Raw genomic sequence first — 13,638 nt, forward strand, 5'->3', positions numbered from 1 at the left:
AAACTTGTCTGATTGTTGGCTTTAAACTGGTCTGACTGTTGGCTTTAAACTGGTCTGACTGTAGACTTTAAACTGCTCTAATTGTTGGCTTTAAACTGGGCTGATTGTTGGCTTTAAACTGGTCTGATTGTTGGCTTTAAACTGCTCTGACTGTTGGCTTTAAACTGGTCTGACTGTTGGCTTTAAACTGGTCTAATTGTTGGCTTTAAACTGGTCTGACTGTGGGTTTTAAACTGGTCTGATTGTTGGCTTTAAACTGGTCTGACTGTAGACTTTAAACTTGTCTGATTGTTGGCTTTAAACTGGTCTGATTGTTGGCTTTAAACTGGTCTGATTGTTGGCTTTAAACTGGTCTGATTGTTGGCTTTAAACTGCTCTGACTGTTGGCTTTAAACGGGTGACTGTACACTTTAAACGGGTCTGACTGTAGACTTTAAACTGCTCTGATTGTTGGCTTTAAACTGGTCTGATTGTTGGCTTTAAACTGGTCTGATTGTTGGCTTTAAACTGGTCTGATTGTTGGCTTTAAACTGCTCTGATTGTTGGCTTTAAACTGGTCTGATTGTTGGCTTTAAACTGGTCTGATTGTTGGCTTTAAACTGTTCTGACTGTTGGCTTTAAACTGGTCTGACTGTGGACTTTAAACAGGTCTGACTGTAGACTCTAAACTGGTCTGATCGTTGGCTTTGAACTGCTCAGATTGTTGGCTTCAAACTGGTTTGACTGTAGACTTTAAACTGCTCTGACTGTACACTTTAAACGGGTCTGACTGTAGACTTTAAACTTGTCTGATTGTTGGCTTTAAACTGGTCTGATTGTTGGCTTTAAACTGCTCTGACTGTACACTTTAAACGGGTCTGACTGTAGACTTTAAACTTGTCTGATTGTTGGCTTTAAACTGGTCTGACTGTAGACTTGAAACTGTTCTGATTGTTGGCTTTAAACTGGTCTGATTGTTGGCTTTAAACTGCTCTGACTGTTGGCTTTAAACGGGTCTGACTGTACACTTTAAACGGGTCTGACTGTAGACTTTAAACTTGTCTGATTGTTGGCTTTAAACTGGTCTGACTGTAGACTTGAAACTGTTCTGATTGTTGGCTTTAAACTGGTCTGATTGTTGGCTTTAAACTGCTCTGACTGTTGGCTTTAAACGGGTCTGACTGTACACTTTAAACGGGTCTGACTGTAGACTTTAAACTGCTCTGATTGTTGGCTTTAAACTGTTCTGACTGTTGGCTTTAAACCGCTCTGACTGTTGGCTTTAAACTGGTCTGACTGTGGACTTTAAACAGGTCTGACTGTAGACTCTAAACTGGTCTGATCGTTGGCTTTGAACTGCTCTGATTGTTGGCTTCAAACTGGTTTGACTGTAGACTTTAAACTGGTCTGACTGTATATTTTAAACTGGTCTGACTGTAGACTTTAAACTGCTCTGACTGTAGACTTTAAACTGGTCTGATTGTTGGCTTTAAACTGCTCTGACTGTTGGCTTTAAACTGGTTTGACTGTAGACTTTAAACTGGTCTGACTGTTGGCCTCAAACTGCTCTGACTGTAGACTTTAAACTGGTCTGATTGTTGGTTTTAAACTGGTCTGATTGTTGGCTTTAAACTGGTCTTACTGTTGGCTTTAAACTGGTCTGACTGTAGACTTTAAACTGGTCTTACTGTTGGCTTTAAACTGGTCTGATTGTTGGCTTTAAACTGGTCTGACTGTAGACTTTAAACTTGTCTGATTGTTGGCTTTAAACTGGTCTAACTGTTGGCTTTAAACTGGTCTGATTGTTGGCTTTAAACTGGTCTGATTGTTGGCTTTAAACTGCTCTGACTGTTGGCTTTAAACTGCTCTGATTGTTGGCTTTAAACTGCTCTGATTGTTGGCTTTAAACTGTTCTGACTGTTGGCTTTAAACTGGTCTGACTGTGGACTTTAAACAGGTCTGACTGTAGACTCTAAACTGGTCTGATCGTTGGCTTTGAACTGCTCTGATTGTTGGCTTCAAACTGGTTTGACTGTAGACTTTAAACTGGTCTGACTGTATATTTTAAACTGGTCTGACTGTAGACTTTAAACTGCTCTGACTGTAGACTTTAAACTGGTCTGATTGTTGGCTTTAAACTGCTCTGACTGTTGGCTTTAAACTGGTTTGACTGTAGACTTTAAACTGGTCTGACTGTTGGCCTCAAACTGCTCTGACTGTAGACTTTAAACTGGTCTGATTGTTGGCTTTAAACTGGTCTTACTGTTGGCTTTAAACTGGTCTGACTGTAGACTTTAAACTGGTCTTACTGTTGGCTTTAAACTGGTCTGACTGTAGACTTTAAACTGGTCTGACTGTAGACTTTAAACTGGTCTGACTTTAAACTGGTTTGGACTGTTTCCTGCATGGCCTCTGCTCTCCAATGACAGTGGAGTGGAAGCGGTAAACGCGGGGACGTTTAGCAGACCATGTACTCTGACACATAAATGAGACATTTGGCAGCCTAGTGGCGGACGGAGGGTTTTTCCATCTAAATGCTTTATGGATCAGTGGGTCCGTTCCTTTGCAGACCAATGGGAGGATCTGTCAGCGCCTTGGAAGGCTTGGGTTTTAGATATATTTTAAAATCTCTATTCATTTGTTTCAGAGCTAATTATGTTGGTTCAGTTTATTTCCAAAGAAATAAAAAGTCTCTTTTTTTATTGAGCTTTTGGTTTACTGTGATAAGGCAGGTAAGACATTTTGACACAGAAAGCTTAAAGCCTAATAAAGCCTTTGCTTTTCAAAATCTGATGAGTAAATTGAAAATGGTACAAATGCTGATCTGCCTCAGGTTAAACAAGCACGTCAAACTGCTGAAGCACATGAGTTTTTATCTTGAATACAAATTGTTAACACTGTTCTGCAGCAATGAGCTACGGAGGCCCAGGAGTGCAAACGCCGCATAAATGGATGATATGCATCTCACTGCAAATTTAAAAAGTCCTGCAAACACAAAAAATAAACTCAAGTGAAGAAAAACCACCAATATGAGTTAACACTGATGATTGCCCCCTAGTGGAGCTTCTGCTGTGCTGCTTCTTTAACCCATCATTTTTTTCATTTCCACTTTGTTGATCTCTATTTACTGTAACCGCAGCTTTTCTCCTTATGTTAGTGTGACCTTTGAATTTGCTAGTCTCATTTTTCAGTTTATAGTCATTCTTGTGTTTGCAAGTCTATTTTTCAAAGTTCTGAGCTTGTTTGTTTCACTGAGGGGATCCGCTCTAAAACTTGGAGGAGGAACAAGAATCACGACATCATCGCTGACGCCTTTCCACCTCTAATCAAACAAACTCCAGCTTCAGATGAATTTTCCCTCTGCTGCCTGTGAGTTCATCCACGCATCAGATGCAAGGATGCTTTCTGCTTCCCTTCTTCCTGTGGAGGAGTATGGATGGACTCTGTTGCACTAAGGGTTTCTGTTTTTTGGTTTAGTTTTAGTTAAATATAGGAACACGGACTCTTTCTTAGGTTATATAAAGTTGTTTTTAACAGCTGGTTATTTGGGCGTAAAGGTCTGGGGTGGAGAGATTAACGAAGGCTCACCGTCCTGCTTTAGCAGGAAAACCTGTGAGCAGACGTCGGTTAGTAAACTTTAGTTTTTTTTCTTCTTTAAATGACCACAGTGTGGCGCCGCAGCGCCCTGTTCTTGGCTTGAGCATCTGGAGCTGATCTCCTTAACACCACAGAGGAGGACGTCTGCTCCGTCGCTCCTGGAGGAGAAGGGAAGGTAGGGAGGGGGTCGACCTGCTGCCCTGAGCCTCCCTCTGCGGCCCCGCCACGCTGAAGTCTGTCTGCCCTCTGACCTCTGACTAAATCCTCGCGCTGGCCCAGCTCCAGGTCCAGATTGACGGAGGTGGCCCTGGTCCGAGCCCCTCTGGTTCTCCTGTAGCGGACGGCCTGGTTCCGTTCTGGCTGCTGGCAGCTGGACGTTTGCAGGGCAGGGGGCCGGCTGGGGGCCACCCAGTAGGGAATACTGGGACGTCCTCTGGCCTCACTGGGAGTCTTCAGCTGTGGTGGGGGGTGTGTGGAATGACTCTGCTGAGGGGGGGGGATCAAACTGCTTCTCTGCCTGATCTTCCTGTCCTTCATCTCCTCTCCTCCTCCTCCTCCTCCTCTCTCTGCTGGTCTCCCCACATCTTCCTCCCCCTGTCTCTTCTCCTTTTTGGAGCAGGTGCGCTCCCCCTGAGCCGCCTCCTGAGCCCCCCCTCCACCCCCCTCTCTGTAGCTGGTATTCTTGACCGGTTCGTGCTCAGAGTCTTCATCGCCGCTGCTGACCGCCAGATGAGCGCTGGGACATTTTTTACGTTTGCGGGTCACAGCAGAGATGATGGATTTGGGGAGGAAATCCATGGCGTTCAGGTCTTTCTTGGAGCTGGAAGAAATCTGAAACAATGAAGCCCAGAAATCAGTGACCTGAGTCTTTTTGGCAGAATATTTAGGGATGGATTCACATGTTGTATAAACCACTTTCCACATGTGAACTAAGGCGACTCACAAGAAAAACACTGGAAATAATCGACATCTAGATAAGTCATGTTTTTCTTAAAATAAGTGCATTGATTGAGGAGGTAAGAGAGACATTTTGCCAATGGAACAAGACAATTTACACTTAAAATAAGAAAACACAATTGCATTTTTTTTTATTTTAAGTGTATATTATCTAATTATCTTATTTTAAGAGTAAAAATGCCGATTCCATTGGCAAACTATCTCATTTACCTACTCAAATTAAGGGTAAATCCACTTAAATTAAGACATTTAAAAATTATTACTAAATCGTATTTCCAGTGAACCATGTGACCAAAAATTTGTAACACAATGTTTTCACATGTGAAACCAAATATTTGACATATGAAACCTCATATTTTACACGAGGAATCGTCACATTTTTCAATGTAAAACAACACATTTTACATGAAGGAAACCCCACAATTTTCACATGTGAAACAATTGGTTTCACATTAGTCTCACATGTTTCCAAATGTAAACATATATGATATAAAAACACATGTACTGTATGAAGCCTGATTTGGAACAATTTCTAGAGAAAAAACATGTTTTTTTTTAAACTTATATGTGGATGTCATGATTGTACATGTGGAAATATTTTATTCACATGTCTATCCCATGTAAAATATGTGATCCATATCTAAAAACATGGGTTTTCACCATGAATTGTTCCAAATCCATCTGTTAATTCCTTTGTTCACATGCGCACCCTGTGAAACCGTTGTTTTCACAAAGTTCCCATCTGTAAATAAGTGATTGACCTGTTTATCCTGATTGTTTGCTACCTACACTTACCCCTTACTGCTCTGGAAATCAGTCAGAAAGCACAATGATAGCTGTAACATTTGCTTTAACTTTTATTAATAATTATAGGATGCTCCAACTAGATGCACCAAATACTTTAGTTTATGACATATTAAGCAAAATCCCATCACATTTTTAAAAATATTTAGAGGATTATTGATCATATGTTGGAAATGTGATCAGATGTGAAACTCCGTCTGCTTACCTTCAGTTTAACCGAGTCGCTGATGGTGGAATCTACCAAAGGAAAGGAGACGAGCGTTAGAAGCAGTGACATCTAAACATCCTCCATAAACCCCAACAGGAAACTATGCAGAGTCTAATCATCTGTTCAACACTACTGATGAGTAACACACACAACGGTTTTACTGACAGAGAGACAGAAATGATGGGAAACAGGCAGAAACAACGAGATGAAGCGAAGACAAAGCCACCAAAAAACACAGAGATAGAGCGTTTAGACCTGGTCCTACCGAAGAGGCCGATCCAGAGTCTCAGCTAGAGCAGAGAGAGAGAGAAGGAAACGCTGACAGATCAATAACTCACAGCCCAGCTGGGAAGAAAACCTCTTTTTAGTCACAGAGCATGGGTCTGAACATGGAGGACAGATGGAGAAGAAGCAAGCAGCAGCTTTGCTTGAGTTCTGTCCGTTCTGACCGTTCGAACAGATGATCACCACTAACCCCGTTGGTCATGTGACTCCGCCTCCTCCCAAGCTGCCTGCGCCATCTTTGCTCTTTATTGCCCCCACAACAAATCCCATGATGCTTTGCGAGGAGAGCTCTTGCAAAGCAACCTGGGATATATCTGCTCATCTAGAGACCATGGATGATCACTGCTTTTCAAGGTGCATTGTGGGAAATTTCGAGATATTCAGACACTTGTACAAAATGGTATCACCTCGATAGGCCTCTGTGGAGGGGTTATGAACTGGTGGAGAGGTGAGCTCCCCCAGGTAACCACGCCCCCCCGATGGTTCCAGGCTCCTCGTGTTTTCGGAGTAGGTACCTTGTTAGCTTATTTACTGTGTTCCAAACATATGAACGTTTCTATTGTTGAGGCTGGTTGGTTATGGAGTGAATTTTGTCCATTATTATAGGAACATAATTTTTCCAGTTAGGGAATAATTTAACTTTTTAACTAAAATTTAAATATTATATGGATAATAATGTAAATAATATTAATTGAACTGATCTCACACTGGAGAAATTCACCTCTGCATTTAAACCATCCCTTTGGGGAGCAGTGGGCGGCCATTGTGCGGCGCCCAGGGAGCAGTGTGGGGTTAAGGGTCTTGCTCAGAGACCCACAGTGGCAGTCTGTGGGATTGGAGATCGTACTCACAACCTCAGCATTCCAAGCCCTATGGCCTAACCACTAGGCCCCCACTCCCCCCAATCACATTTGGAACTATTTTATTCACGTGCGTAAATATGTGATCCGCTTTCATGTCCTAAAGGAGAGCCTTCTGCAGCGGCTCCAGGGCGTTATGCAGCAGCGCCATTCTGGAGCGCCTACAGGCCCGCGGTGTTCTGCAGCGGCGCCGTTCAGCACCGGTGGTTCTACAGCGGCACTGTGGCCGCCTCACCAACCAGCATTCCCCTCCTCACCTGAGGCGTCTCCAGGCATGCCCGGCCTGCCGATGTTGGACAGCAGATGATCGATGTTGGGGACCGGTTGGACGTCCCCTTTGTCCTCTGAGGTCTGCAGACACACAGACGCCCACAATCATAAAAAAATTGGATCCTGCATGGTGTCCGTTCATCAGCAGAGGGAGAACCTCACCTTCTCTTCTCGATCCAGTTCTCCATCACAGAAGATCCAGTCATGCTGCAGAATCAAATCGGGAGCATTTTTAACGCAAGTTCAACTTCTCTTCAGGTTCTGAGGATGCGGTGGGAGTTCTTACATGCAGGATCAGTGTCTCCACTATTCTGTATCGGTCAGGCATGTGGGTGACCATGTCGGTCATGTTGTCCTCTGACGTCCTCACCAGGGTGGGGCCAAACACCAGAGCCAGGTTTCTAGGCTCCATCTGCAGCAACAGAACTCCGTCAGGGATTCAAAGTTGAGATTGAGGAGAACCGTGAGGACTGAAGGTTACCTTGTTCTTCTCTGAGTGGTCTGCTACTCTCTTTAGGTGACCCACCAGGAACTTGAGGGTGTGGTAATAATGATCTGGCAGGCCGAGGATCTGAAAGGAGCCGAGGACAGAGTGTGAGGAGAAATTATGGCTTTAATCTCAGCAGATTTTACCGGGAGAAGAATTTCCACACCAGTTTCTTCATGCTTGTTAATCTCTCCTCTGCATCTTCTATCCGGTTGGCCTCAATGAAGCTGGTATATTTATCTGCGGACAAAAAAAACTCAGCAATCCTGAAAGGCAGGAAATTACAGAGCGAACGAATCAAACGGGATTAAAGCGGCTCGCTCAGACTCACCGTCTGTGAACAGAGGCTCCGGCAGTTTACGAAAGAACGACTTCAGCAGGCTGCTGATGACGTTCAGATCTTGCCACCTCTGTGGACAAAGAGACAGAGGCGTTAGAACCTGATCTGGATCCGGCCTGAAGAGACACGTCCTTCCAGTTCCCCTCACCTCCTCAGCGGTGTCCATGTCCAGGCCCTTGTTCAGGTGCTCCTGCAGACAGGACACCATGGCGTTGTTCCCGGGGACGCGGTAGATCCCGGTGTACTCCAGACCCGTGGCCTCCACCACGCCGCAGCACATCTCCACAATACGAGGGACAAACTATGGAGAGGAGAGCGAATTTGTTTCAATGATCCCCAGAAGCGTTCATGTTTTCCACCCTTCCTATGGCCGCACCGTAACCCTGACTCCAATGCAGTTCTGACGTGCGGCTGAAGCATCTTTGCTACTCTGGCTGTGCGGTGGAAAGTGGGTCTACTCTATCCTTTCTCTGCCTGGAACAATGGCAGCTATATTTGCTGTGATCAGCGGGTAAAAAGTAGTTTGAATCTATGTTGAAGTGAGAAAGTCCTCCTGAAAACATGGTCTGTGCAGTCAGTTCATCCAGATTACCACCCTGCCTTCAAAGATTATTTCTCTGTGGGAGCCGCTCAGACCCCCACATACCGGCGGTGCACTGTCACTGGGAATCCCCAGCAGCAGCTGCCTCAGGCCCGCTCGCCGCTTGGGGTTTTCCACTGTGGCTGGAAGGTGTTTTTCATGTACGTAATCCAAACTGCAGGCACCAGGGTAATAAAAGCGAACATGTTTAACGGCAGGTATCTACATTTTAAGTTAATTTAGCCGTTATGAAAATCGCAGGGAAGCGGCTGTTCCAACCGTTGCATTTCCAAATTCTCTCGAGTGGTTCCCGTCTTTACACGAGTGAATAAAGTGAATGTGATTGGTCGATTATCAAGCGCTCTGTATCATCAGCGCTGTGTCTGTCTCCCTGCCAGCTCTCAGATCAGCTTCTCTGATTGGTTGATGTGGAGGGTCCAACAGCTAAAGTTTAATTTTTCAACTTCAGCAGCTGCTGCTTCTGAAGCGCCTCAGATGCTCATGAGGCGCTGTTCTAGACGCTGCAGGACCTTTTGCTGCACCTTGATGCGTGTCAACCATTGACTTTGCATGGAAACCTGCTGATTCTGCTGCCTCTGCTGCTTGCAGTCTGAATTGTAGCATAAACCTAAACCTAAGACGCACTTTTGTCCTAATTCTAACCTCTGGCAAAGAAAACTGGACTAGAGACACTTTACTAATCCTAATCCCTAAAAACAATTTAATAATCATATATTCTTGCCCCAAAATCATTCTAACTAATCCTAAACCTTTCGCCTCAACACAACCGAGCCCTGAAACCTCCTCCGGCTTACAACACCACACGTAGAACTAGAAAACACAGATGTTCCCTCAGGTCAGCCCAATAAAGCATCACTTCCAGAAGGACTGGTGGAGCGGGTCGGCCTTCTGGGCGTCGCTGGGACAAAACCGGTCTATTAAGGCAGCCATTGAACGGGAAGGATAGAAAACTGCTGGTTCTTTGACCTTCTCAACTGGATGATCATCTATTTCGCTTTAAGCGTTAAAGGCATGATGAGTGCCCCTTCAGTAAAAGGACATTTCTTTGCCCACCTTATAGTTGACAGCAGGCTGACAGTCCTCCAGTCTCACCCCAAAGGCTTTGGGACTGCAGCTTTTCTTAGTTTTCTTCATGAGGTTTATTCCCCACAGAGCCTTGTTGTCGTCTGAAACCAAATACAAAGACATCTTTTTATTTAAATCTTTCTGAGTAAAAGTTTGGTGAAAATGCTCATTTATGAAGTGCAGGGGAAATTTAGATTCCAAGAATTTTAAAAAATTAACCATTTAATCCATCAAATGAATGGTAGAGCGGTACAGCGTATAGCTCTACTAACTCAGCTGTTCAGAACGCTACAAACCAGGCATAAAAAAAAAAATAAAATAATCTATGCGTTTGTCAACATGTTTTTTTTCTCCCACATTTTTACATTTGATCACTGCTGCACTTTAAGAAATGGAAATTTTTGATTTTTTGTATACACCCTGTGTACAAAATGACAATAAAGTCTAAGTTTATTTTAGAATTCTTTGTTCTCTTTTACGCAGCTACGGCTCAAACTGTTCGATGAAACTGCAGGGTTTAAAAGTTCCCAGCTCACGATGTTTGTTCTCACTGTGCGAGCCGACGCTCTGATGCGATCTACCTGCTCACACTGTGCGTCTAAAAACCAGGTGGGACTCAGCTCTGCAGTGAGATGGCGCTGCTCTGACTTGTCTATCCAGAAGCCAAACCAGTAGAAGAGGAATATGAAGCTCACTAGAGTGAAACGCGCTGCCTTGGCAATTTGGGCAATTTTGTGCTGAAAGCCCTAAAAAGAAAAGGAGACAACGTATTTGGACAAAGACATGGCTGAGCAAACGTGGCTACTACGATATGTCAATTTGACAGAAAGAACTCCATTTCACTCATTGCACCCCCGCCATGCTGCTGGGTTTTCATCTGAGAGGAAGAAGAAGAATCCTTGTTTGTCCACTAAGCGATTTGCCCACGACCACCTTAAGACGGCCGACTGGATTTCAAACATGTTCGATTCCTGATGGGAATCAAACATGTTGTTGCTCCTCAAATCTATCCGAAATCAGAGGAATTCATTTCTGCTGAGTCATGAAGCTGATTTTATTTATTCTCTCTTTGTGTTTTCCTGCTCTGCTGGCAGGTTCTATGACACTAAAACCGCATTTCCTGGTGCAAAGTGTGCCGTAGGTGACATCATTGACATTATTCTGTTGCGGGTTCGGGTCAGTTTGGCGCTGCAAACTGTTCCTGATGGAGTCACATACAGGAAGCCTTTTCAAAGTAAAAACAAACAAGGTGACACCCACCGGCTCTGAGCGCTCGGCTCACTGACGTCTGTTCTGTTTTAGCCAGGAGGAAGTCGGGCACCATGCGGTGGGCTCTGGGCGAGGAATCCGGCTTGTTGCCCGTCAGACTAAAACAGAAGGAAACAGGAGCACAGAGTCAATGTAGAGGCCTGGTTCTGATGGTCCACCAGGGAGGCCTACGGCTAAATGTTGAAACTAGCAACTGATATCAAAGCATCGCTAAAGGCTAAACTAATGGTTATGGAAATTTAAGGAAGCACAGATCCAGAGAGTTGGCTAATATGCACTTTAATTAACTTCTCATTTTAAAGGATATTCATCTTAATCCATTAGCAAATAAAAAAAAAACATTTTTAAAGAAAAATCTACATGCTAAAAGTTTCTGCTAACCTTTCTGTGGCGGCTTGGTGGTTAGGGCATAGAACTTGGAATCCAGAGGTTCTGAGTTTGAGCCCCACTCTGGGTCCCTGAGCAAGACCCTTAACCCGACACTGTTCCCCGGGAGCCGCACAATGGCAGCCCACTGCTTTTGTATCTATGCTTCTTTTTCTATGTCTGCTTCTGTCTCCTTGAACCCCCGTCGGTCTCAGCAGATGGCCGCTCACACTGAGCCTGGTTCTGCTGGAGGTTTCTTCCTGTTCAAATTGAGTTTTTCCTCTCCACTGTCGCTACAAGCATGCTTAGTGTGAGGGATTGCTGAAGAGGCAATGAGTCGATGCAATCAGCTGGTTTTCCTTAGATAGAAATTGTTGAATCAATCTGACTGGATGATCTGGTGAACTGGAAAGTGCCTTAAGATGACAGGTCTTGTGAACTGATGATATAGACATAAACTGAATAGAAGTAAAGGATAACCCAATTGGACCAGCTCGTCTCAGACACAGAGAAGGGTGAGACAAGGTTTCTGGGAAATGATGGTTTTGACAAGCTTCCAGCCCACAGTGACCTGATTACACAATGGAAACGAAAGCCTTTTCCCTGAACATGGCGCCCCACCTGACCTGTTTTTCCTGTAGTCGTTCAGCTTCTTATTGATGAGAGCTTGTCTGGAGAAACCGATCTCCTGGAAGGAAGGAAGGGAAAGCCTAAATAAGGCCTGAGTAGATGAGCGGGGAACGTGTGAGCCACTGATCTCCTCCTCACCTCGTTATCCGTCTTGCTGTTCTCTCTGATGACCCTGATCCATGCCAGCATGTCGTCCTGGTCTTCAGCCTGCAGCAGATACTCACAGAAGTCCTGGGTGGTCAGCCTCAGGGTGTTCTTTCGCTTTGTCTCGCTGTAGGCGATGTCGATCAGGCAGCCTCGGATGTTGACGGGCGGGTGTTCGTCCTGGCTGCCGCCGGCCCCCGCGGCGTGCAGCACAGCCTCCCGCTTGTCTTTGTAAAGGAAGAGCGAGTGATGGCGGAGGACGCTGAAGGCACGTTTCCAAGGCCGCATGCTGCCTCCCACCTTCTATAGAAACAAGGAGCGGAGTTAAACCTCTGCTGGGATAGAACGGTCAGCGCACTCCGGAAAACTCAGGAAAATACATCAGAAGGTTATTTAGTTACACTATTACTGAAAACTCTTTTTCAGGGTTTATTTATTTCAGATTTAGTTTACAAATGTCGTTTTTCCTATTTTATTTTTCTATTACCTTTTTCAATTTTGATTTCATTTTTCCTCTTTCTTTTGTCAAACATTTTTTCCCCCCAGATTTTCTGTTTAATTTCCCTTTCTTCAGGTTTTATTTTTAAAATGTGTTTTTGGATTTTTTTATTTTGAAATTAAACTTTTTTCTTTTTCTTTAACTCAAATTTTATTTATATTCCAAATTTTTTTTTCCAATATTTTTTCAGATTGTGTTTTCCGTAGTTTTTTTTTTAAATGTTAATTTGATTGTTTTTTAAATATAGTTTTACAAACTGAATTCTTTTAAAATCCTGTTTTACTGATTTCAACGTCTATACTTCTGAAATATGGAAAAATAGAATCTGAAAAAACTTTTTAAAAAAGGAGAATACATTTTAATAAATAAGATCTGGAAAAAAAAAAAAAAAATCTGAATAAATAATCGAAAAATAAAAGAATTGATTCTTGAAAAAATAAACCAAATATATTTGGGAAAAAAAGAATCTGAAATCAATGGAGCAGTATTTGCTGATATAAATTGATTTCAAATTCTTTTTTTAAAGGATGTTTTTCAGTTTTATTTTTCTTATTTCAATAATATTTCTCTCCGTACATCTTCAAAGCCTTCCAAGGCGTCTGAAGCAGCAGGTAGACGTACCTTTCCCTTCTCGGTGAGGATCTGCTTGTAGTGCAGCCAGCCCTCCTTGCGAACATCGCTGAAGGTAATGGTGCCCAGCTCTGATGTAGAGTGGCGTTTGGAGCGGGCGTCCTCCTGCGCTCGCAAACTGTCCAAAGACTTCGGATTAACAGGCGAGAGGTTAAGAGTTTTCCATGTTTTCACCTGGTTTACAAATTAAACCCGTTCCAGTAACTCACCCCCTCAGCAAAGAAGCTCTTCACTCTTTTTGGTAATTTTCTGTTGGGCAGATAAAACACACAAAAAACATTAAAAACTAACATCTGCCAAACAGATGCTCGGTGTTACATCACATTTTCGTATAGAAATGTTTTTTTTTTTACGGCTGCTGGATACGGCATTAGGTTAAAATGAATCTCATTATCAGGCTCCAGCCTGCAGGGGCTTATGGAGAGAATTTTTATCCAAAATTAATAAAAGCAAACAGCAGGTTTTTAATATTGGAAATGTATAATGTGAAGGGAACTCATTATCTAGTGTAGCCTCTGAGAAAAATCTTGCGAGTAGAAAGGACACTGAAAGGAACATCATCTTTTCCAGCAGGTTTTTTTGAAGAAGAGGAAATAGGATAAAAAAAAAAAAAATAGAAGAATTTAATGAGGCAAAAAGGGAAAAAA

The 13,638-nt window shown here is 43.5% G+C and overlaps 1 protein-coding gene across 3 annotated transcripts in view; it reads right to left on the reverse strand.

Moving 5' to 3' along the window:
* Positions 1–3,007: 3,007 nt before the first annotated feature.
* The window catches only part of LOC119795755 (rho GTPase-activating protein 23-like), a 44,455-nt gene continuing 33,824 nt past the window's right edge, over positions 3,008–13,638 (reverse strand). For 2 of the 3 annotated variants that reach the window (XM_038303946.1, XM_038303945.1), the window contains exons 10-25: positions 13,201–13,240; positions 12,983–13,120; positions 11,857–12,165; positions 11,715–11,776; positions 10,714–10,820; positions 9,442–9,554; positions 7,936–8,088; positions 7,779–7,857; positions 7,614–7,687; positions 7,442–7,531; positions 7,247–7,372; positions 7,123–7,167; positions 6,948–7,041; positions 5,811–5,835; positions 5,543–5,574; positions 4,272–4,407 (exon numbers count right to left, since the gene is read on the reverse strand). In XM_038303946.1, the coding sequence (XP_038159874.1) occupies positions 5,550–5,574; positions 5,811–5,835; positions 6,948–7,041; positions 7,123–7,167; positions 7,247–7,372; positions 7,442–7,531; positions 7,614–7,687; positions 7,779–7,857; positions 7,936–8,088; positions 9,442–9,554; positions 10,714–10,820; positions 11,715–11,776; positions 11,857–12,165; positions 12,983–13,120; positions 13,201–13,240 (1,480 nt within the window). In that variant the 3' untranslated portion in view covers positions 4,272–4,407; positions 5,543–5,549. Of the gene's footprint in view, positions 4,408–5,542; positions 5,575–5,810; positions 5,836–6,947; positions 7,042–7,122; positions 7,168–7,246; positions 7,373–7,441; positions 7,532–7,613; positions 7,688–7,778; positions 7,858–7,935; positions 8,089–9,441; positions 9,555–10,713; positions 10,821–11,714; positions 11,777–11,856; positions 12,166–12,982; positions 13,121–13,200; positions 13,241–13,638 lie in introns of all 3 variants that reach the window. The other variant, XM_038303947.1, reaches the window with a different exon arrangement.

Source organism: Cyprinodon tularosa, unplaced genomic scaffold, assembly GCF_016077235.1.
Source record: "Cyprinodon tularosa strain WSP-4 unplaced genomic scaffold, ASM1607723v1 ctg521, whole genome shotgun sequence".
Classification (NCBI taxonomy): domain Eukaryota; kingdom Metazoa; phylum Chordata; class Actinopteri; order Cyprinodontiformes; family Cyprinodontidae; genus Cyprinodon; species Cyprinodon tularosa.